General features: G+C 38.9%; 1 protein-coding gene across 1 annotated transcript in view; it reads right to left on the bottom strand.

Moving 5' to 3' along the window:
* Window positions 1-10,029: 10,029 nt before the first annotated feature.
* Window positions 10,030-24,035, bottom strand: part of cpne9 (copine family member IX) — a 101,607-nt gene continuing 87,601 nt past the window's right edge. The window contains exons 19-20 of the mRNA XM_013273713.2: window positions 21,379-21,452; window positions 10,030-12,976 (exon numbers count right to left, since the gene is read on the bottom strand). Of these exons, the coding sequence (XP_013129167.1) occupies window positions 12,794-12,976; window positions 21,379-21,452 (257 nt within the window). The 3' untranslated portion in view covers window positions 10,030-12,793. The remainder of the gene's footprint in view (window positions 12,977-21,378; window positions 21,453-24,035) is intronic.

Consider the following 24,035-nt stretch of genomic DNA (forward strand, 5'->3'; position numbering starts at 1 on the left):
ACCTACACATATGCATATTATGTAAGCCCCAGATGGACTTAATGAATCAAATTGATTTATTTCCTCTGGTAACGCTAGCAATCTGCCAAAACTGAAATGGGTAAAATGTGTGCTTCTTTGATCACAGGCAATACCCTCAAAAGAGCTGGCATTCTCGCCGAAGAACCACTGGCCGGGAGATAGATAAATACTTCCTGTGCATCACAAGTTTCTTATGCATATGGAAGAACACAAAATAAAGATCATAAGTACTGACATGTAAAAGTAAATTGTTTGAGACTTTGGGCTTAGGTGGGTATCAGTTGGATCTTTGGTATGATTGCTAAATACATATGTTAGATACAGTTTTGTACCCTTTCTAAAGTGTTATCATGGGTTGGGCACTCATGCTATAACTGGATTTAGCATCACCAGCTGACCAGCAGACCCCTGGAGAGTTTAATCCGGCCATGTAAACAGTCCACTGGGTGATCTGAACAGGTTTATGTCCCTTCACCTTTCATGGTACCCACATGGCACTGCCATTTTTCATGTGTCAATGCTATAAAATGATGAAATCTATGACTAAACAACACACACACACACACACACACACACACACACACACAATTAATTCAACTGTGACCGGTTTTGTTTTTGGAAATGTTGGAAATGCACTTCCAAGAACAGTTTTCACGGGCAGCTGACCCTTCACAAACACACACACACTGAAAAACTACTACTCTTGTAAACTTAGCCTTTACTCTAAACTGAACTTTACATTAACCTTAACCAGGTTTTCATACTTTGATTTGAACGTGTGTGGGTCCCCACAATATAAGCGTATAATCATGTCCCCGCAATGTGAGTAATACAAGTATAGGCGCACTCACTTCTATTATTAGACGCTCTCTTGAGATACTAACAATACTAACAGTAACTCATATTTGTTTTTTAAGAAGTGTATTTGGGAACAAAGATGCCCTCTGAGAATTATGCAATGGGGCTTTAATAAAACTGCAAAGAACCTCAGCTCTTCCAACTCCCCCATCCAGTCATGCTGCTACCACCAACACAAACAGTCACACTGGTACAAACACCCTTCTTGACTCTAATGCACTTCTTAGACAGCTTAGTTGGCTTTTAGTTAACCTGGCAAGTCTCATCCTATTTGATGGATTAACTGCTTTGCCTTATGCCTCGTACTGACTCTCACTCAAAGCCATACAGATACTTGGCAAACAAACTGCTTTGTATGCTGATTTTTTTTAGCAAACTGTGGTTGGAAATGACCCTAACCCTACTTTCAAACATTAACCCTAACCTTATGTTTTTGTGAAAGTCAAGTAGAACCTCTTTGTTTTTAAAGTAGACAATTTTTAATCCATGTCAGCTAAAGGTAGAATGACTATTTCTTAGCTTCCCGATTCCTGCTAAGATCTGGCAGTTAAAAAATTAAATATTCTGATAGCAAAGGATTTGGGTTAAAGTCATCACCATGGACAACTTAGTCCTCACAAGGTTAAAGATAGTTAATTGTACGCATAGCTGTCAGCTAGGGCCTATTCACTAGGCCGTTTAGTTTATTACAAACATGCAACACATGTTGGCTGACAAGTGTCAAGACTGCAGGTCAGGAATGTCAGAGTTACCATTTATTTCTTGCTACTTACCACAGACACATCCTGTCTCTTCCTGGGGGATTTGTAGTCCAGATGGAATATAAAATCCCACCAGAGCACTGTGCCCAAAACAAATGTGAGTGGCAATACTAATTTAGTTTTGGCTGATGTCAGAGCCTTCTTTGAAACCCATGTCCAGTTCTTCTTAATGTGTCTGCTTACAATGTAGCCATAGAGGAAGGTGCCCTAGGGATATTAAAATGAGACTTTTTAACCATTATGTGACCTTGTTAATGTTTCCATTTTCAAACAGCGGGATACATATACAGTATGTGTAATCCTATGCACAGTGTAGCAGGAGTCTTAGCATGTGACATGATGACATTGAAAAATTTACTTTGTATAGATTATTAAAGAAGACTGCAACATTATAGCTTTGTCATATAATTTACATTTTTTAAAACATTTTTGTCATCATATTAGCTTCGGTACTTTCATTCTAAGGTCACAAAAAAGAAAAACAGTCTGACCTAAATCCCCCAGGGTCCATACATCCTGGTGATGTTTGCTCTTCTTCCTTTGTTATTTGTTTAACCAATCAAAACACGATCGGGCCAGAGTGCATAACCCGCCTTTCAAGGTTGTCAACCAATTCTGTCGTCAACAGACGTCACGGGTCAATCTTTTATCTGCCTACTTTTGGCTACACACATTTGTTTACAGGAGGGAATTATCTGAAACACTGGCCGTACATACGTATAACCTCAGTTAGCTCTTTTTTTTTCATTAGAGCTCATTATATTAACAGTTTGTTTCCTGAAGCCTCTAACAGTCTGTGGCGCAAACAGTTTAGTCATATTTCAGCCTTATTTTTGAAATCAAGTATCCCATTTCAGGAGCTAATGGAAAGACGTTATCTTGCTATGTGAGTGGGTGTTTAATAAATACATGCTGTTAATGTGGAAGAAAGACGGTATATCAGACCCAAGCACATTCATGGCATCGCGTTATGCAAAATGCCTGCTGTGAGATTTATGTCTCCATTCTGCTGAATTTCCTGATGTTTTATACAGTATAGTGACAAAGTAGATCAAGTGCTTATAATATTGCTTTCATTTTTTATTTGATTCAATAAACAAGTATGATTTAGGCTTTTCCATTAATGGTACCGCATTCCATCTTTAAAACAGCAGTTTACTTTCCTTTTTTATGAGCAGTAGTTTGATTATTCCCCTTTTGAAGAAGAACAGAAAAAAGACACAAGAACATTTTGTGGTGGTGTGAAGGATAGGAATAAATGGGATTGCACAAAGCTGTAGATAACAGAGAGTCACCATCGTCATCATCAGGAGTGGAAGAAGGAAAACCAATATTTAGTCAACGACAGCAACACTGCTGTCATAGTTTCTGGTAGCGGCGGAGATATTTTAATGTGTTAATACACACACGGACACACAAAAATGGTGTCTTTTTAACATTTGCGTTTGTGCTATGTTTGTACACATATTAATTTTTTTTTTTAACTCTTTAACTTCTGAAGCCTGAAGACACATACACCAAAACAACAACAACAAGTGATTGGGACTGATGGGTCAAATAATGTAAAGCATCTTACAGATCAGGAAAAAAACCCAAACACTTTAATATCAATATTTTATAACTTTAAAAACACAAATATTTACACTGTGTAGATACTTGTGGGTCACCTGAGTCCCATATGCTCTTAAAGCAGCATATGAGGACCTCTCTGTGTTCAAATACAGTACTCTTCAAGACATGTATGTGTATGACACCGAACTGTCCAATCAAATTCTTAAACAAGGCAGGTAGCCCAATGCTAACTGGTCAGTGATGAACAAAATTGCGCCCTGAGCTCCAATTGAAACTCCATACAAGAATTTAACACATAATGTAATGAAATTTGAACAAAAAATGGAATTTGGCAGGCGCCTGCAGGCAACCACACATGTTATATGAGGAAACTGTACTTATGTATTTAATGTATGTTGTTTTATATTTTTTATATTTTTGCAGCCCTAGCACCCTCTACTGATGAACCGCCACTGCTGACAGTTGTTGAATCTGTTATTTAAAATAAATAAAATAAAATAAGCACAAGTCCTTAGTTCAATTCCACCATCAGGCCGAGGTCTTTCTGTGTGGAGTTTGCATGTTCTCCCCGTGTTTGCGTGGGTTCTTCCCAGGTACTCCGGCTTCCTCCCACAGTCCAAAGACATGTAGTTAGTGGGGATAAGTTAATTGGAAACTCTAAATTGCCCAAAGGTGTGAATGTGAGTGCGATTGGTTGTCTACGTGTTAGCCCTGCAACAGACTGGCGACCTGTCCAGGGTGTACGCTGCCTCTTGCACTAAGACAGCTGGGATAGGCTCCAGCCCCCCCGCAACTCTGAAAAGGATAAGCGGTAAAGAATGGATGGATGGATGGATGGATGAATGGAAGCACAAGCAAATATTAGATTCATTGTTGCCATAGTAGAACTTTATGGCCTCTTCAATGAAATGTGCAATGATCATCAATCTTTTAAAAATGGTACAGGTCGTATTTTCATAAAAGACAGAGCTTGGACTTGATACCATGGAGGAAGATGTCAATGGGTTATTTTTCAGATGCATTTGTAGTGCATCTGAAAGGTTAACACTGAGCATAAAGGGTGTCACAAATCAGGCCAGATACAATGAAAAGCTTTGTGATTTTACCTTAAAGGTTTGTCATTTTGCTTGTGGGATGTGCTATACTGTAAAAGGTACTAAATAAAGTCATCTGCAACATTGTTTTCCAAGACTCCTCAGCTCCCAGATACTGTTTTTCCAGGACAGAGGCTGCAGTGTTTAGCACTGCTCTCATGGCTATTGCCATGCTCCGCTGAGAATATCATGCCTCCAAGTCTTGCATCTGTAGTCCTAATCCAAACCGTTTACAGACACAGAGAACAAAGCATTGCCTTTATTCAAAGTCCAAAACAGGGGTATTATGTATCTCTCTTCTTCCTCAGTCTGTTCTGATCTAAAAAATGGTTAGCTTCAGTATGTAGTGGCCAAATCATGATTTAATAGCTTTAAATTATGTCTCAGCCTATTCAAAGAATCCAGTGATGGGAAAAGATGCAAAGATTATATGATGAGGAAGAGAAGTATTGTCAGGTACTTTTGGACTGGACATCTTGCTCGCACTGAGATCATCAATTTTGATTGGATTTAACAGAACTGACTGAAATGAGAATAAATGCAATATGTAGCAAGCAGTGTCTTCCAAGTATGCTGTTAACATAATTGCCATGGCAAAATATACCAGGGATTTAGTGGATAATTTGATCCAAAATAGCAGTTCACATTATAGCGGGTTGCCTGAGAAGCCCCAGGCTTAGCTGGATCCTTTTTCCCCAGTGTGAAAAAGTTCATGCAGATCATTAAAATATAGACCGTTAAATTACAGATGAGTTTACACTTTATATAATACACAAAATGCATACTTGGTAAGTACAATTATGGTAGGTACAATGTAACTGGTTAGCTTAGATTAGCGTAAACAACAAACAGCTAGTCTGGCTAAGTAACAAAATCCACATTCAAAGATTGTTTCTTCACAAAGGAGAAAATGTAGTAAAGCATCGTCATGTCTCTTTCATTCATCAGAAATAAAGCACAACCAAAAGGTCAAAGTAAAAGTTGGGTGGAAAACTATATCTGACTGGACTTCTCTCAGTCAGATGTAGTTATGTCCTAAAGATTTTCCCAATTTTTGTATGGATTAAATAACAAAAGTCAATTAGTTATCACTATTTATCTATTTAATAAATTTTGAAGTGCTTGTAAGAGGAGAGCTAGCTGTTTCTTCTTGCCAATATGGTTCAAGCCAGTTAGCATAAACACTGTTCCAGCATAGCCGGTTAGCATAGGTTTACAAACTATGCTAACTGGCTTCGTATGAGAGTCGTGTTCAAATTATCATCTGATTAAATTTCAAAGTGTTTCTTTAAAGGTATTTGAGTCATCCCCTCAAGAGAGACATTACGTGCATTTACGCAGCATGAGATTTTGCCAGCTTGCTCCTTAGTTCTCTTTGGTTTTTACCTTCATCTGCAGCACCTCTCAGCTATGACAGCATGGCAACAACAAAAAAGCTGTTTTATAAAGCAGCTTGGTGGTGAGGTAAGTGGAAAAACAGAAAGGCTGCATTGTTGTTATAGGTAATACTACTGGTGCTTTTATGGAGTCTTTTAAAATCTGACACGGTTTATTTCTCCTTGATTATTTACTCTGCTTTAATTTGCAGCTTATATGATGGATTCTGACACTGAATTAGGCGCAGACATCGTAGAATCTCATAAGTGTTCTTAAAGACTTGCTGAGCTGTACCCTGCCTTGGTCCTAGTTAACATTTAAGCAAACCACTCTGGAACAAACTCAAAAACTCTACTGCTTTTGTCTGTAACCAGTACTTAAAGCAATTTTCTTGAAAAGTGTTACGCACATTCTGACAGTAGTCTGCCCAACCCCGGTAGCCCTAAAGCAGCTTCCTGAAAATTTCACGTGTGCCTCCAGTTTCTTGCTTTTTTTTTCTCTCAGGGCTTGAAAGCTTCATTTATATTTGCCCAAAGTTTCCCTGAGCTAAGCCTCTCTGACCTATTACCCAAAGTCCCACAAAACCAGGTTTGTTCAAGTCCCTTTAAAAACACACGTTTTTGCCAGATGTTGTTCCTTGTTTCTTTCCACATACTCATAAAATATTATGTTTAGAAAGGAGGGGGGGGGGAAAGAAGAGCGTTGTAATGACATCAGGATCTGCTTGTTGTCCAGAGGTGTAGCACACTGAGGTGCTTTGGATTACTGAAAATGAAGAGATGTTTGGATGACTGCTACATGAAAAGCAGTTTATCTGCAATAACATTACGCTTTGCTCAGAGGTAATTTCCTGACCTGTTTTCAGTCTGTCTGAATGAACTCTTACTTTCCTTGACTCTGGCCTGCTTCATAACACCTCTTTTAGAAACACCTTTACATCCAGTCAGAGTTACTCCTCTGCCTCTTTGGGTCATTGTGTTCAATTGGCTGTCACACCATATCTGGCACCAACTGGTCCAGTGTTGTCATAGTTCAAAGAATGGTGCAACTGGGTGACCTGGGATCAAACACTGAAGGTACTCAAATACATTATATTGCTGGATTGTATTAACTGATTTATTAATATGTATACATCGTTAATGTTGCAGCTTGAGATTATTTTAATTACTTATATATCCTGCTGAGTAGCTTTATCTATAATAATATAATACAATAATAGGTTTAAATTTCAAAGTCTGTAAACTAAAAATTGTATAGAGTACAAAGCACAACATTTTGGGGGAGGGGGGGTCATAGTCGATTTCTAGAGGGGGACATACAATATGAAAGGTTTTTCCAAAGTTATTTCAAGTAGCCATTTTCAATTTGAAAATGTAGAATAGTTATACCAAAAAGCCTGTTTTGTTTTAAATGTGTATTACCTACCTAGACTTTAACTGTGTAGCCTGTTGATAACATAACAGAGATTTAGCCTATACATTTTTTTAATCAGTCATAAAGAGTAACTAAAGAGTTGCAAACAAGGGTTTCGGAGATGATTTGATAGAAAGCTGAACTAAAGTCCATAAATGGTGTCTTTGCGTAGCTTCCAGGAGGTCTAGGTTTTGCAACACATGATGCAATCTGATTTTGACTGCATCTTCCACAGACCTGTTTATCTGGTAAATTAAACTGAAAGGATCCAACAGATTTGCCAGAGCAAGTCTTTTATGAAACAAACAGTAACTGTTTCAAAATCAGGACCTCAAAGGAAGATTTTTATCTACCTTTTTTTAAAATGTTTTTTAATGAAGACCTGAAGAACTATGATGGAAATAATGTTGTCAGATACTGCTTTTACATGCTGAAAGCACTTTTTATAGATCATTGTCTATTTATAAAATTACTCTGCTTCTACAAGATATATGACTTTACCATGTTATTAAACAGGGCTGACACACACGCACTCATATTCACCATCACACATCTAAAATTAGACTCTTTATAGTAGCAGTTATTTAATCTGTCATCATGTTTATTTTACATCTTTATGGGTGCTTTTTATTGTAATACCAGGGGTTGGTTCAGGTCTGTGTTGTTATTTGATTAACAGGTTGTTTAGAGGCGGCATAAGGACAGTTTAATAATGTATGGGTTACCTAAGTAAGTTAACTAATTTCATGATGTCATATTAAAACGCATTATCAGACGATTCATGTTAATGTCATTGACAGTCATAAATACACATACATGCACACACACGGGACACTGACACTTGTGTTTTTCTTGTGCGCTATGGCGTTAAATCCTCTGAACATTACTTATATTTATATGTAAACTAGAGGGTGAGACATTTAGTGAAGAAATTAGATTTTATTTCAGTATTAACTTAAATGACGACGTACGGTTGCTTGTGTTATTTGTATGGGTTTGTTTTTTTGGTTTTCAGGGAACTTTAAAAAGCACACACAATAAACAGTAACCTCAGAAATGTCAGCACCTGGAACTCAAACCTGAGTAACAGCTCTGGGACCAGTATTTCATGGCATTTTCTTAGAGTCAACATTTCTCCTTCCAGCAGGATTTATTGTTGGCATTATTGTCAAAAACCTGGTGGTGATGTCAATGGCCCCCCATCTCTTCCTTTCTGAGACTGAGAAGCTTAGAAGGAGCAGAGTGGGATTTATCTTCAGGGTAGGTCTGGTGGCTGTGGACCTACTGTAGAGACCTGCTGTGGAGAGACTCCTCGAAGCTTCAATACTGAAAGTTCAATTACTCAGAATAAACACTTAAAGACTTTTAGGTATACATCAAAATTACAACTGAATAGTGTTGGCACTGTGGATATTTGACAGTAATTTGAACACTACGGTTTTTTTTCTTGTTATTCTCTCATTTCCACTTTAGACAAACTTTCCATAATCTCTCAAAACAGATATTTGTATATTCACAAAGGAATTGACACCAGAAGCTTTCTGCTTTGTAATCTCAGTTCTATTGACAAATCAGTCTAACAAATCAACCTCCAAACTGATCAGTCAATTTGGAGGTAAAGATCCGTCATAAAGAGTAAAAGAGGAACTGTGTCTGCAAGAATGCTGTTTGTCTGACAATAATTTATCTTTTTAAAAATCATCTGTTTTTTCAAAGAAACTGTTCGATAAAACTGGAAGCCTTGAATTGGATATCTGTTATCTGTATCTTAAAACCACCAGATTCCCAAGTCATCCACTGGGTTTCTAGATTATTCTTACTACAAATGAGTCGTATAAGGCAATACTTGCTCTGGGACCCCAAAACTAAACTTAAATTCATAATATTAATTAAATTACTTATGTAATACATAGATACATGTTAGCAAAGCTGGTCAAATACACAGTGACCATATTAGATTTTAATCAAAATAAAAAATTTCTGATTTTTGGGGGTGGGCGGGTCATCTGTCAAAATGATTCAGTTCTGTCTACACTGACAATTTGTCACTAATAGTAGAAAAGACATAATGGCAGGATGTGTGACTTCAAAGAACATTTTTGAATGCACAGCAGGTAAGAATTTGTAGTTCATGAAAATGTTCCTGAAACTGAGATTCAGTTGCAGGTTTTCGAGTCGGTTTGTATCAGGCAGGCCATTTCTTCCAGCCAGACCCCTCAAGGTATCACTGTTTTTGGCCAGGCGAGCATCGAAGTCTCCCACTAGGAAAATGGAGTCACCAGTTAGGGCACCCTCTAGCACCACACCAAGTGCATTTAGTGCAAATGACAGTCAGGACCTATTTCCTGACCTGACGGCACAGGGACGCGGCCCTCTCATCCACTGAAGCAAACCTCAACGTATAGACAGTGAACCAGTGAGGACACAAGGATACACACCACTGCCCCACACAGCCTTGGAAGTTTCTAATAACCTGCAAACTAGTTCAGGCTCCTTGCTAGAGAAGCCAGCCTTAACAGCTGGGGATCCGTCTGCCATTGCCTCCCGACACACATTACATCTGAGCCCTAAAGCAGTCCATGTCACCTCCTCAGGATGCGTCAGGCCAGGGTGGATAGGTTAAGGCCCAACCACTAGGTGCTCCTTCCCTGGGCCTGGTTGCAGGGTGGGGCCCCAGTAACCCTGTCCTGGGCAGGCTAAACTGCTCCCTTGATTTTCTTCTTTTTCTTTTTTGTGGCCCCTTACCCAGGGAAATGTGCCCTGTGAAACAACATGGCCAAATATGGGATCACTGAGCCACCCAAACCCCTCCACTGTGATAAGGTGGAGATTCACTGAGGAGCTCTGTTAAGTACTGTATTTATTTTCACGACAAGATGAAAACAGATATAGGGCAATGAATCCAAATCGGTAATGAAGCAAACGCACCACCATTATGTATTAAAGCTCTTTAATCTTTTTAATGAACCAACAATTTAAAGCTGGAACTCATTCTGAGTGATCTCTATAGTGCTGCTGAATGAATTACTACATACAACATACAACCAGCAAGACTGTGTTGCTTTATGTTTGGATATATTGTACTGCAGATCATCACCTTCAGGTGATATGCGTAAACACAGACATAGTCAAACCTCATATTGAAACACGACAAGATATTTGTCAGAACAGTTAAGGGTTTCTAGGTCAAACATCTACATTCCCATTATATGGACATTCTGAAAAATGTCAACATACAATTTAGCTGTTTGAAATACAGATGTAAAAGTTTCTTGAAGCTTTACTGTAAGCAAAAAGAACATTTATATACAATAAAACTTTAACCATCTTGGTTTGTTTTTTTAAAGGGCACCTATTATGCTTTTCCTTATACTCACATGACCAAAGGTTCAGCTAATGAGCGCAGGGTAGGTGTCAGTTATCCCTGCAAGCTAAAAACTGCTTTGAAAACTCTCTTCTCAGTTTGTTTTTGCTAACCTTGGCTCTGTATGATGTCTCACGGAGCAGATATCACTAGTACGGTCAACCAAGAGCCACAGCGCAGTCAGCAAGCACAAAGCTCCACCAATCTGCTGTTTAAATCTGATTTTTATGTTGGGTAGCCAATCGGCGGAAAAGGATAAAACAGCTTGGTTTAGACAGGTTACGAACTGATGCGCTGCACCAAGCCCCAGTATAAGATAAATAAGGATTATGTTTTAGTTGTGAATCATGCAAAGCAACTTTAGTAGAGTACCTGAATAAAAATATGAAGTTAGAAATAAGCATAATAGGTTGCCTTTAAGTTCATACAGCCATAGAACAACAGTAGGGGACAGAGAAAAATCACAGCAGGGCTTTAAATAAGTTCAGAAAACGTTCTAATACCACTGGCATCTTGCAGAGTCTTTGCATTTCTGTTTTTCATGACCCTGCCAAAATATCAAAAATACATGTAATTTCACATGTTTCTGCAAGATACAAGGCATACAAGTTAGTTCCAAAATCTGCAAATGAAAATGTACAGTACAGATTATTTTGGACAATCACTTTGAGTGATAACACATATCTAAACACTGCAACAGTTCTGCTTCCCCGACATGCAATAAACATGACGTTGAAACGGATTATTTTAGAAAAAGTCTATATGGTCACACAGCAAATAAAACATCCCATATAAACCACCATTGTCACACTTGACATTAACTCTGAAGAGTGACACGTTTCACATAGATGCTTGTAGTTCTTTACACGGACCTCTGTTGTTTGTTGGAATGCCTGTCTTGGATTAAGATAGTAAGATGAGCTGCATCTGTTCATGCTTGGGTACTGTTTGAGTTAGTATAGAAATGTACAGTAGTCATGCATAATAAAGATACCCTGCTATACAAGGGGTGAACACTAGGTGGCAGGCTTTGCCAACTTTGCACACAGCTCCTGTCTGTCGGGGAATAAAATGTCAAGTCATGGCAGGGGAGAGGAAGGGACATGCATAGGGCAAACATTACACTGGAAGTCAGGTATATTGCTTTTCATAGAATGTGCGTTTATCCCTCATTGAGATTGTTCCACACCTTGTAAATATGCATACAAAGGCTTCTCCAACTAAAGACGGCACTGAGCTACAGCCTTCTCTGCTGCTGTCTCCAACCCAGCTCACATCTGCCTCATTGTTCTTTCCCTTCAAACAAATCAGATCTCCTGATGCTTTGTTCTTCCTCGCTTCTTTGTGCATCTCTTTTCTCCTCGCTTTTTTTTCTTTCTCTGCTCATTCTCTTGCCCATTCCTCCCCTCTGTTCCCTTTACTCCCACCTACAATTTCTCCTTCCTTCCTTCCTCCCTCTTCCTCCTCTCTGCAGGGCAGCCGGAGAGTCTGGCATTTCTCTAACAGCAGGAGGGGAATCTGCACCCAGCCTCGGCCCATGCTGGGCAAAGAGAGTGTGGGTGTGGCATGTCTGACAGAGGCGAGTGTGTGTCTAAGTCTGTGACAGGCCACATGTGACTGGATTCCCCACATTAGCTCTAAAAACACTTATTTCCTACCCTAAAAAGGAAAAACGCAAGGACTCTATTTTCTCTGAATGGATTATACTAAAGTAGTTTGCATTCTCGATTACAGTTTCAGATTTGGCTCAGCAACAATAAGAGATCATAAAAGGGCTGGGTGAAAATGGATTTTATTGATGTGATCGGTCACTCCAAAGAATCAGTCGAAACTTGGCCTTAAATAACCCCACAGCACCTGATACGAGCTGGAGTCTATTCCTCATCAAGAGATTTGAATTTATTTAGCTTCAGCACTCCTGCCAAATGTGATGAGTGGCAACACTGGCTGAGGACCAACGGGAAAACCTTTTGTTCCAAATGCGTCTGGTGAGGGGAATCAGACAATTAAGAACAAACAAACAAAAAAAGCCAGGCTCTGAACGGTCTGATATCAGAGGGGAGGAATGGTCACGGTTCAGTCTCAAACAGTAAATGAAAGCAATAAGAGGGCGATTTAGAGCTACAGCAGTGGGCGGGTCAGGGATGACACCCGCTGTGTAGCTACGATGTGCCTGTTTATCCCCACGGGTGATGAGAGAGGAAGAAGGGTGAGTGGCGGGTCGATTTTTCTCTCACTATTGTTTTAAAGTGAAAAACAAGAGTGAGGGAGGTGAGCCGAGGTAAGCAAGGAGGGAGAAGCGGAAACAAGAAAGGCAGAGACTGTGTCGGGGGTTAGATGTGTCTGTGTAGCTGCGGTAGTGGGGAGGAGGACAGGGCTGGTCGCGGTTCGATTCCTCGGCTCTTCATGAAAGACAGCAGCTGGTCGGGGATCTCGGCAAGGACGTCCTTTGCCAGACGAGCCATGCTGAGGACCTGGTTGCCAGATCTGTCGATGTAGTCTCTGAATGGAACGAACTAAAAGCAGAAATCATTATATACATCCTATTTATTTAGTGCAAATTATTATGCAAGTAGCATACCAGTGTAGACAACATAAAAATCTTTTTTTTCTGAAGATCTCCCTGAAGATGAAAAAGCCTGGAATAGTGCAATGTTTTGCAAGAGTGATGAAAACTGACAATATTTCACATAAACTGAAGAAATCATCAAACCGTGAAAAGATTAGCGAGTACAGATGAATTCAGTTAGATAAAGGCTCATTAAGGAAAGTTTCCCTTAGACAAATAACACTGAAAGGCAGCTATTAAAAGCCACTGATATTCAAAACTGACGGTGTCTCCGGAGTACCAAAATCCTCAGGTGGATGCTGGATGCTCCCAAGCCTGGCAGTTGTGCAAAAGGTTCCGTCTGACGAACTCTCACAAGGAGAAACAGCGGGCTCAAGACTGCAGACGCCATGTTTGCATCACCGCCACACTAGCAATGATGCAGGGAGGCCAGTGATGATGGGTATAGGGTCCCTGGGGGTATAAAATAACCTCTGGAATATGTGGATATTCTAACTAGCCATGCCATGTAAAAGGTAGAATCAAACCTTCTAGGACAGAATTATTCCCACGCAGGACAATACACTATTTCATGCTGGGCAAAACATCACTGGCTGGGAATAAAAAGACAGCCCTGGACCTCAGTGTCATTGGGATAATATATAGCAGCATATGTGGAAACAGCAGCTCTGGGATACAGTACTTATAACTCCTTAAGTTTATTGCATGAGACAGCAGCTAAGGTATCAAAGTATACCTCTTAGCATATCTAGGAAGCTGCATTTGTAGGCTTTTCATGGCTGCCTGCAGAGTTTTCAAGCTTCATTGTCCATTCTGATTTCAAACAATGTGGATGATGTCCTTTTTTTTTTAACAAAAAACTCATAAACCAGCTTCTAATTTCACATTTGACAAACAGGTGACGCCACATTTGTTAAATAATGAGAAAGAGTGCTTGATTTGGGTATTATGTTTTTTGCCCAATTCCACATCAGGAGGTTAATGTAGCCATTCACTAGAGGTCTTGTCCAAAAGACAAAACTTTCAGAAGTTCTCCGTCATCTTAACGTTTGCAGAGATCTTTTCAGACATGAAAAATGGAAGCACAGCTGGCTTCATCTGTCTCTTGAAGACATACAACTTGCATTTTGTACATTTGTCATGTGATATTTGGCACCAGGTGCTGCGTGACAAGGGAGGGGAAAATAACGATACCAAGTAAGACAGCGCTTTGGTTGCATCAGTGATGGATTTTAAAGCCGTTCATGCCTCCGAAGCCTTAATTAAGGACCACTGTGAGCATGAGGGAAACCTTTGCCCCCCTCACAGTGAATCCTCTCAGACGCTTTCTCATCAGTTACAGCTTTTATTAGATAATGATTTCAGCAGCATACTTTAAAGTACTTTAAAAGTAGAAAATACATGCAGAGGATGTTGCAATGATTAATATGGTCATAGAAATCTCTCTTGCTCTTGTTCTGTGTTTTTCCCCAACTGCCATATGGCTCACTTGCTGTTTTTTTACATTCATTATCCTAAATTTGTGCCGTTTTTTGTGCTTTCATGGCTTCAACCACCATTTATTTGACTTTTTTTCACACATTAAAAGTTCTGAAAAAGAAACAGGACTCCCCAAGATACTTCACATTAGCTCAACCTACTGACTTCTTTCAAATCAGGGTGTGGTTGTGGTGCAGACATGGAGAACTGTTATAGACTGTATGTGAAAGCTGGACATAACCAACATGCTAACGTTACACTCTGAGGAGTGGACGTAATGTCAATTTCTTTTGCCCACCACCTTGCCCTCAGCCACTTCTCCTCAGCTGGAAAAGTAGCTGAGGGCATAGTGGTGGGCAAAAGACTTTGAGGTGCTGATTCTCATTCCCGCCACTTCACACTAACCCTAACCCTGCAAACCACTCCAGTGCAAGCTGGAGGACACCACCTGATGAAGGCAACAGAACCACATCATTCGCAAAAGGCAGAGATGAGCTTTTAAGTCCACCAAAGTGGAAGTCTGGCCACACCTAGAAATTTTTTCCATAAAAAACAGGAAAGAATCGATGGCAAAGGGCAGCCCTGGTGGAGTCCAACATGCACTAGGAACAAATCTGACTTTTTCCCGCCAATGCAGACTAAGCTCCTGCAAAGGTCATACAGAAATCAAATAGCTACTAGCAGTGTGCCAGACACCCCATACTCTCGAAACACTCCCCGCAGGATATTCAGAGGGACGCGGTCAAATGCCTTCTCCAAATCCACAAAACACATGCAGACTGGTTAGCCAAACTCCCACACACCCTCAAACATTCTTGAGGGAATACAGAGCTGGTCCAGTGTTCCAAAACCAAGATGAAAAGCACATTGTTCCTCCTGCGTCCAAGTTTGACAAACAGACAAACTGTCCACTCCAGTACCCTGGCATAGAGCATTCCAGGGAGGCCGAGGACTGTGATCTTCCTGTCCCCCTTCTTAAAGATGGGGAACAAGACTACCACCCCAGTCTTCCAGTCCAGAGGCACCATCAAAGATCTCAAAGCAAGGCTTGTAGAGATATATCAACTAGGACAGCCCTACAACATCTAGAGGCTTGAGGAAATCTACGAACATCGTCCACTCAGGTAGGTTATATCAAGTGCAAGGAGATTAATTTGATTTTAAGCTCATTATGCTGAGATTCATTCACTCAATTCCACCATCATGCCAACTGCATACTGTTGTTTGAAAGTGATGTACTAGAATAATAACAGAATAAACAGTATACTGTCTTTGTAGGAAATGCCAATCAGCCAAAAGAGTTTGTGAAACATTTGCTTGCATCTTGTTGAATTCAGTCACGTCCACCCACAGAGAGCAGTAAACCTCAGAGCAGCAGCAGCTCAGGTCAGCTGATTACAGTCCGAACAGAAGAAAAATCTGCTGGAGCTCTCAATAGAAATTTTTGTTAGTTTTGTACAATAGCTGGTAAAAAAAGAAGAAGATATCCTTCAAAGAGCTACTTTTTTTACTTTCTTTCTTTTAACTTTAAGCATTATTAACACAAATAGCTGTATTTAGCATCATGTACATCATGTACACGAGCATCTCATTTGCACAGTTATAGCTGTTAGCACAGAAGCTCCACAAACTTGTGTTCAAACATTTTGTTTACGAGGACCACCCAATCAGAATAAAGCTAAATTGAGGGAAGGTAAAATGATTGTTTCAAACAAAGTATGGAATTCAAAATAACTTATTGGGATTACTGAAGATTGGGCAATAGGTACTCTAATGCTTTTTTAAAAAAAAAAAAAAGTAGTACTCTAATGGTTTATGTGTTTTTGTGTCTGAGACTTTGCCTGGTAACGTTACCATTTTGACTTTAAAGTGGACATGAAACACTACATGTGTGAGGCTAGTTTACACCATGGAGCCCTACTCTACTACTCCACTCTGTCTGTGAAGCTAGAGAAATAACTGTTTAAATTGATAGTTTAGAGCATGTTTAGCACGATCTCGTGCAAGTACCGAACTTGTGACGTCACTAGGTTGGCTGTTTGCTGCTAATTGACTTACATTAGGTTAGCTGTTAACTAACTAGTAACAAAAACGATAACTAGTTGGAAAATATGGAAGTTAAACTATGAACTGGTCACTTTTGTCCTGCCCCTGGCTGATGAAAGTTATATGTTAGTTATATGTTAAAATACAAGGATATACTGTCCACTTTCACTGTCTGTTTCTTTAGCATTAAGCAGTTTTCATTGTTGGCTAGCTGTAGTGTAACGGAAGAATCCACATGTTAACTATTATGCTAACATGTAGCATAGCAGCTAACATGTAACATGTTTGTAGAGCATTTTATAAATGAGCACTGTGTGGAAGAGAGATTGAGTCAGGTATGTTAAGTATGAATATGACAGATTAATAGACTTACCGCATCTTACTTACTGCATCAGTATCACTGAATTCACACCGAATTCCATACTGAATAGTATGGAAAGTTCATTTAAGTCACAAATGTTGCCTCAGTGACGGCAGTACTTATATTGAATCAATAACAACAAAAAAGCGTGAAATATAGAGTGAGTGAGTATTTTTCCCTGCTAAGTGTAACAATCCTGATTGAATTATTGTGGTAATAAGGTTAAAGGCAATCAAAGGATTACTGTGTGCATGCAAATGTGATTACTGCTGCAAGTAAAACAGACTCAAAGACAATATAAGCAATCCAAAAACAGCTTTAGAACAAGCACATAAATTATTCGGCTATTAACCTTGTGAGGGGTCAATTTTGTTTTTCATTAGTGCAATGCTTTACGGTGATAACTTAAAAATAGCTGCAGTAAAGTGTGAAGATTTGTGGATGTGCTCAACAGAAAGACATATAAAATGAAGCTCTTGGCTTGACTGCAGCACTTTCACCTATGTTCTACGAAGAGCGAAAAGGAGATTTAAGACGGATTATGAAAAAAAAAATTGAAAGTATCCTGTGGCGGTCCATTGCAATCAAGTGGGACACAGAGCCCTGCTTCCTTAAAAGCAGCTGCCCTTGAAGCGGTGCCTAACGAGAAACATTTTTTACTGTCACGATTCAGACCACTAAAAATCCAGAATTGAAAAATGAGATGGACTCCCTGCTATTTCTATAATAGCCTGTGATTAATTTGTTTACTTGGTTTTCGAGCAGTTGGAAGCTACTGTGACATTTTACATTTGTAAAATATAACTTTGAAGAGGCAGAATCAGACATGCTGGGCCACTTCTTGCACATCTTAATTAAGACTCACGATAAACTTAAGTGCTTTTTCTATAGGTTCATAGCGTTTCTTTTCCTCAAGTATTACCATCTTCCTGATTTGTTAGTTTATATGGGTTATATAATCCACCACAGGTGTTCGGCTACCTATGGCTGGTATTAATTTCAGGCCGGTGATGTGTTTTTCAGACCCTAATGGAGATTTTCAGGAGAGTCAGCTTACATTTCTTTTTCTTTTCTGACAATATACTTGAAGGAGAAACTTCAACTATCACTTGCCTTTATGACAGAGTTCATTGATTTTAACTTGTGATACATATGCACATATCTATAGCGCCTGCACTGCTGAGGAGCATCAGTTGAATGAGCCATTAGAGTCATGCAGCTCTTCCTTCCTTCTTTATAAACTTACAAAATAGTTATTGTCTCTGTGCTGGCTCAAACAAGATTAGGATGTGTGTTTTATTGCCATAAAATGTGACATTAATGTTTAAATTAATGCTAAATCACACGGAACAATAAAAAGCAAGACCAACTTTGATGAAGTGAAGTAATATTTAGCATTTCTAAACATGAAGGCATTTTTTTCCTCTCGGCTTTTAGACGCCATACATTTATCTCATTTATCATCTTACCCTTTGCTGACTCTTTTCACTGTTATCTGAAAATTCAATAGTACATTGTTATCAGAGGCCCTTGTATTTACTTCCCATTCATGTTCTCATATCTCTAAAAGGCTGCCTAAAATAACTGTTTAGAGTTGCCAGACCATTCTCCAGTGGGATCACCACTTATTCTTTACCATACTCTCAGCTAAATAAGTTTCAGAAAGTGCCGCTCTCTCTTGTTGAGTTTGGAATTGGAAATGTTATAAGTGTGTCTTTTGAAAGATGAGGATCTTTTCAGCAACCTTTTGCATGAATAAATATAAACGTTCTTGCATTTATAAAGTAAAAAATCTTGGTGTCCGAAAAATCTTATTAATATTAGTATTCGGTATGACCACCTTTGTTCTTCAATACAGTCTGAACTCTCTTAGGTAAGCCGTGTTTTACAGATGGCTGTAGAAACTAATTGGATTACCTGTCTCTTTACCTCATATTGAAGATCATTTAAACCAAACCTGTTGCTTCTGATTTTCAGTCCAGCTCTTGTGTAATCTGGCATACCTCCTTTTCTGACTGTTTCCATTCCTTAAGAATGGCTTCTTGACAGCCACCCTTCCCCTGTGCCCATTTCTGATGAGGCTTCAGTGAACAACAGATGGATCAGCTGAAAGGCCAGATGCATCTCTCAGGTCCTGTGTCAGGTCTCTGCTGTTTCTCAAGCACATGACTTTAAGATACTGTTCATCTACTGCTGACAGTTTTTAGACCTGCCACATCTTTTTTGTCCTCCACTTGTCTAGTTTTCAAAAATATTTTTACAGGACACACTGCACACCATGCTGAGATATGCCAATTTTCTGGCTAATAGCTCTTGGGGAAATGACCTTGTCTCTCAAACTGTTATCTTTGGCATCTCTCAGAGATTCAACTACAGAAATGGGAACTAATAACAGAACTAATAATATTTTTCTTTGCATAGACAGTAAAAAGATAGATGCAGCTTCCTGTTCAGAAAACTAAGCTATTGTGCCCTAAACCTGCATTCTATCAAAAGGCCACCAGGTGGCGAGAGCTGTGGTTGCAAAAAGACTTCTGGTCCTATAAAAAAAGGAAAAAGGAAAGTATTTCTTTCCTGACCTCTATAAACACTTTGCTTTTGAATTCATTTCTTAGTCATTCATTTTGTCTCATACCAAATAAATAAGGACATTTGTTTTGTAAAGTCTTAGCGGTGTTAGCCCTACCTTAACACCGCTAAGACTTATCAATTAAGAAAAAAAAAAGTTGTTCAGTGAGCAAGCGGTTCCAAAGTCGGACATGTACCTTGTTAGTTCTTGGAACTAAGACCAGAAAAATTCTTTACAAGGTTTCAAAGGAGTTCAGAAAATAACGGGAGGCATCACTGTAGCTACGTCCATCTGTTATACTGTCTATGCTATTCTTCCAACAGGCTGCCAGTAACAAAGTGTCACTGAGAATCACTGAGACAAGACCAACTACAGAGGGAGAAGTCAAAGAGACCAGACAGCAGACACGAGAACACGACCAGGATCACAAAATGGAGCTATTTAAACTATAGTCAACAAAATCTGGGCAAAAGACTAAAGCACAGAATAACAAAATCACAAGTAGAAAGAAACAGTTGATCAGCTCACTAACAGCAGACTATAAAGCGAGAATATAAAACCTTTCTTAAAATGAACACAAACTATGAACTCACAAACAACTGAAAAACTCTGGGTCACACACCCAAAACTCTGCATCCTTTTGCTTTACATAAGTAAATATACAAACAGATTTAATACTGAGGCACATGCTTTTTATAAGTTATGACTATTTAACACATCAACACATATATTAATATCACCACGTCATAACAGTCATTTTAACATCATTTTCATACATGACATTGATTAAAATGTTCATTTATTTCTTTATTTCTTCCTTCTTTTTGCTGCACCCTTTAGGTTTACCCCATGTGTCAGTCTTACTGCACACCTCACCACTGTCACACACTTCTCTGCCACTCCTGACTTCCACCGTTCTTTTGTCGGCACCCTATCATACGTTTTCTTTAGATCCACAAAGACTCACTCGCTGTCCTCCATCCATCCTCCTCGCTCTCATTTTCTTCAGTCGTGCTCCTTAAAGCACTCCTTCCATCTTTTCAACACACTTTCTTCACTTGTTAGCAAATTTCCTTCTGTATCCTTAATCACTCTAACTTCCTGCACTTCCTTTCAATGTCTCTGCTGAGCCAATCAATGGAACTCAGTTTAAGCCTTTTCCTTTGCCACCTCTCTCTTTGCTGTACATCTACCCTCTACCCTTTCTATATCTCACTAACTATCCCACTTTTTATTTGCTATTTTCCTGTCCTTCTTCATTTGAACACTGAGTCTCCCTGTCCTCTATTCCTTGTCTCATTGTAGCATCTTTACCTTACAATATAAAGTGTCTTGAGGTATCGGTTGTGGCTGTGAAAATTTGATTGACAGGAAGGAAAGGACGAGCCATTCAAACCTTTTATGGCTTTAAGTCTGGTGAATTACAAGATAATTTAAATGTTGCTAATTTTTTTACAGTGAAAAAGAATGATTGATATATATTCATTTAAACCAGTCATTAGTAAAATTACATTTATAATTTATCCTTATGACATTAGTCTGTGTGATGAAATGTACCATAGCTGATGAGAAACAGTAACAATTACAGTAATGCCTTTAAGCTATGTAATGTATCTGTTAAAGGTTACCAAATGTTGTTTTTAGTAAAGGTTTTGCACTGACTCATCAGTGATAAGCAAAAGGCATGGATGAGAAACGTCGGCATTGTTATATAGTAAACTTGTGTAATACATATGGATACTGTATACTGTATGAGGCAGTCCCCAGTGAGTGTCTGAGTGTGTGTTATAAATGCAAGCCGCCCTCCACCGGGGGACATAAACCCCACGCTGATGTTGTTGACAGAAACATGCTCAAGTCTAACCCGAGGACTTAACCGAATTTCGAGGCGTACCTGAACAATGTCTCTCTCAGCAAGACGTCCTCTTGAGGATACTCTCACCTCATCTCCATCCAGCTCCTCCATAGCTAAAAGGAGAGAAAGAGGCAGAGCGTACATGACTCAACCAAAGGGGGAGAATATAAAGAAGGCACAAGACGTTCTTTTGTATTTCACTGTATAATTGCTGAAGCAGAATAAAGCACAGGGGCTAAGAATGGGTACTCAGCGCAGAACTGTTAGAATATTTTATACAGCAAAAACCTCGAGCAAAAAATGGAAATGAAAATAATAACTGAAACTAATTCCAGCCACTCAAGAGCGGGACTGAGTAGCTTAAGAATACAGAGGAGTGATTAGTAGGAAAGTTCAATTACAACCAAACACAGAAGGAAATTTGGAAACACTTTACAGTACAGCCCATGACTAAGGGCCTAATTCCCCTGTAATTAAATGGAATTGTAATTTGTTTGATATGAAATTACAACATTATCACATGTATGCATGTAATTTACAAACATGCCTAAAGGCACTAGAATAAGGGGTGACAAGTCATGTTGTTACAGGAAAGATAAGTACTTACATATACAGTTAATACATTTAAGTAGTACATAAGTAATATTAAATATTGCATAGGTTCTTTTGTTGGCACCCTATCATACGTTTTCTTTAGATCCACAACGACTCGCTGCCCTCCATCCATCCTCCTCGCTCTCATTTTCTTCAGTTTCCTTCTGTATCCTTAATCACTCTAACGTCCTGGGCATCCTTTCAATGTCTCTGCCGAGCCAATCAATGGAACTCAGTTTAAGCCTTTTCCTTTGCCACCTCTCTCTTTGCTGTACATCTACTAAACTATGCTGTAACTGTAGGTACAGCATCGCTTCCTGGTAATTTAATGGAAAAAAAAATGTGTCAGGACACAGGTTGTATTATGGAGTGACTTGACCGTCTGTTAAATACTGTCTGGATATTTTAACAGGAAATGAGACACAAATTATACTGTAAGTAATTTTAAGTATAGCATAAATAAAAAAGGCACAACTGAATAATAGAAAATCAATCATTAATATCAACATAAAGAATATGGGGGCTTATACCCTTAGTCATGAGCCTTATTATAAAGTGCTACCTGACTTTGCACCAGGCTGGAGGTGCGACTCTCAAAGGTAATCAAAAATAGCACCTGCATAAAACTCCATATCTTCCATCTGACCAAGACAAAAAAGGAAGGTGGCTATGCACAACATGAGGGAGCAAATACATTTATACAGAATCATAAAGTAATAGGGGGCAAAACCTCCTGGCAAACAATGAAAGATCCTTGGCTATATACATAATCCTGATTTTAAAAATTGTTTCCAAATGGAGGCTGTGCCAGCATCGGAGACATAACCTCACCGTCTGCTGGATGCCCTTTTTAAATATCCCCCCGATATCACTGTTAGTCTTTGAAGCAAAATGAAGCCTGTGCTTGAGAATTGCTTTACGATATCCTTTCATTCAATTCAATTTCAGTTGAGTTTTATTTTTATACTGCCAGTTCACAACAACAAGTGTGTAAAGGTGCCAATAATAGAGAATGCCAGTGATTAGACAATCCCTTGTGAACGGCTCTTTTTGGGAGTGTAGAAATCCCTGGAAACAGGAAAAGACTTCCACCACAATCAAACCATCTGCTGCAACCACTTAGTAGGCAAAAATTATTGACATGCAATGAAAACACATGGAAGTGAAAGGAGGGCAGTGGAGGAGAAAAGTTCAGTGTATTATGTGTCTACCAGGAGCCTGAAGCCCTAGCAGCATAATTAAGGGATGGTTTAGGTTTTTCAGATCCAGCACTGACTACAGTATAAGCTTTATCAAAAAACTCATGAATGTTCTGGAATCCAAACTACAAGCTGGTGGTGATGAGCTTGCCATTCTACCCCGCACTCTAAGAGCCAAATGCTCCATTGGGCTAAAATGATGATATGAGGACTTCAACACATGATGACTCAGGGTTTTGTACGTGAGGAGAAGCATTTTAAAATACTCACTGAACATTATCAACAAATGAAACCTTCTCACTTATGAGATTTAAAAAACTAAAACACACAACTCATTTTGGAGAATAATTATTAACCTATTGGGATAACTGCAAAGGGACTGGACAGCCAAAATAAGAAGATTCAGCCCAATCCATTAATGACATAACTAAAAATAATGGAAACATCAAAACTGGTTGTGCTACAATGATATAACACACACTTTAGACAAAGAGTCACTGTTGTTGTTGCATTTCCAGTTAGGTTTGGGGGTAAGAGAAGTAACATATTACTAGAAACCCATATAGAAAAGATATATATAAATCTTATAAAGTTTGTATCTGTCTTGTGTGAAACTTGTATGAAAAGCATACAAGAGTGAAAACAGATATAAGATCCCTTGAAAAATTATATAAATGAAACTTGTATGTTTTGGATACTTACTAAAACAATATATGAAAGCAATGACAAAGTGGCCACTTTCATGAGTAAATCATATAAGCCTTATATGATTCACTATATGAAGTAGGCCACATCTTATGCAAGTCTTTTATAAGTTTTTACTATTTCTTTTCCATATGGGAAGAATGAGCTCATTTCAGGGAGAGTCAAAGCAACAAAGCAAACACTAACTTAAAATAAAAC

The sequence above is a fragment of the Oreochromis niloticus genome, linkage group LG20 (genome assembly GCF_001858045.2).
Source record: "Oreochromis niloticus isolate F11D_XX linkage group LG20, O_niloticus_UMD_NMBU, whole genome shotgun sequence".
Classification (NCBI taxonomy): Eukaryota; Metazoa; Chordata; class Actinopteri; order Cichliformes; family Cichlidae; genus Oreochromis; species Oreochromis niloticus.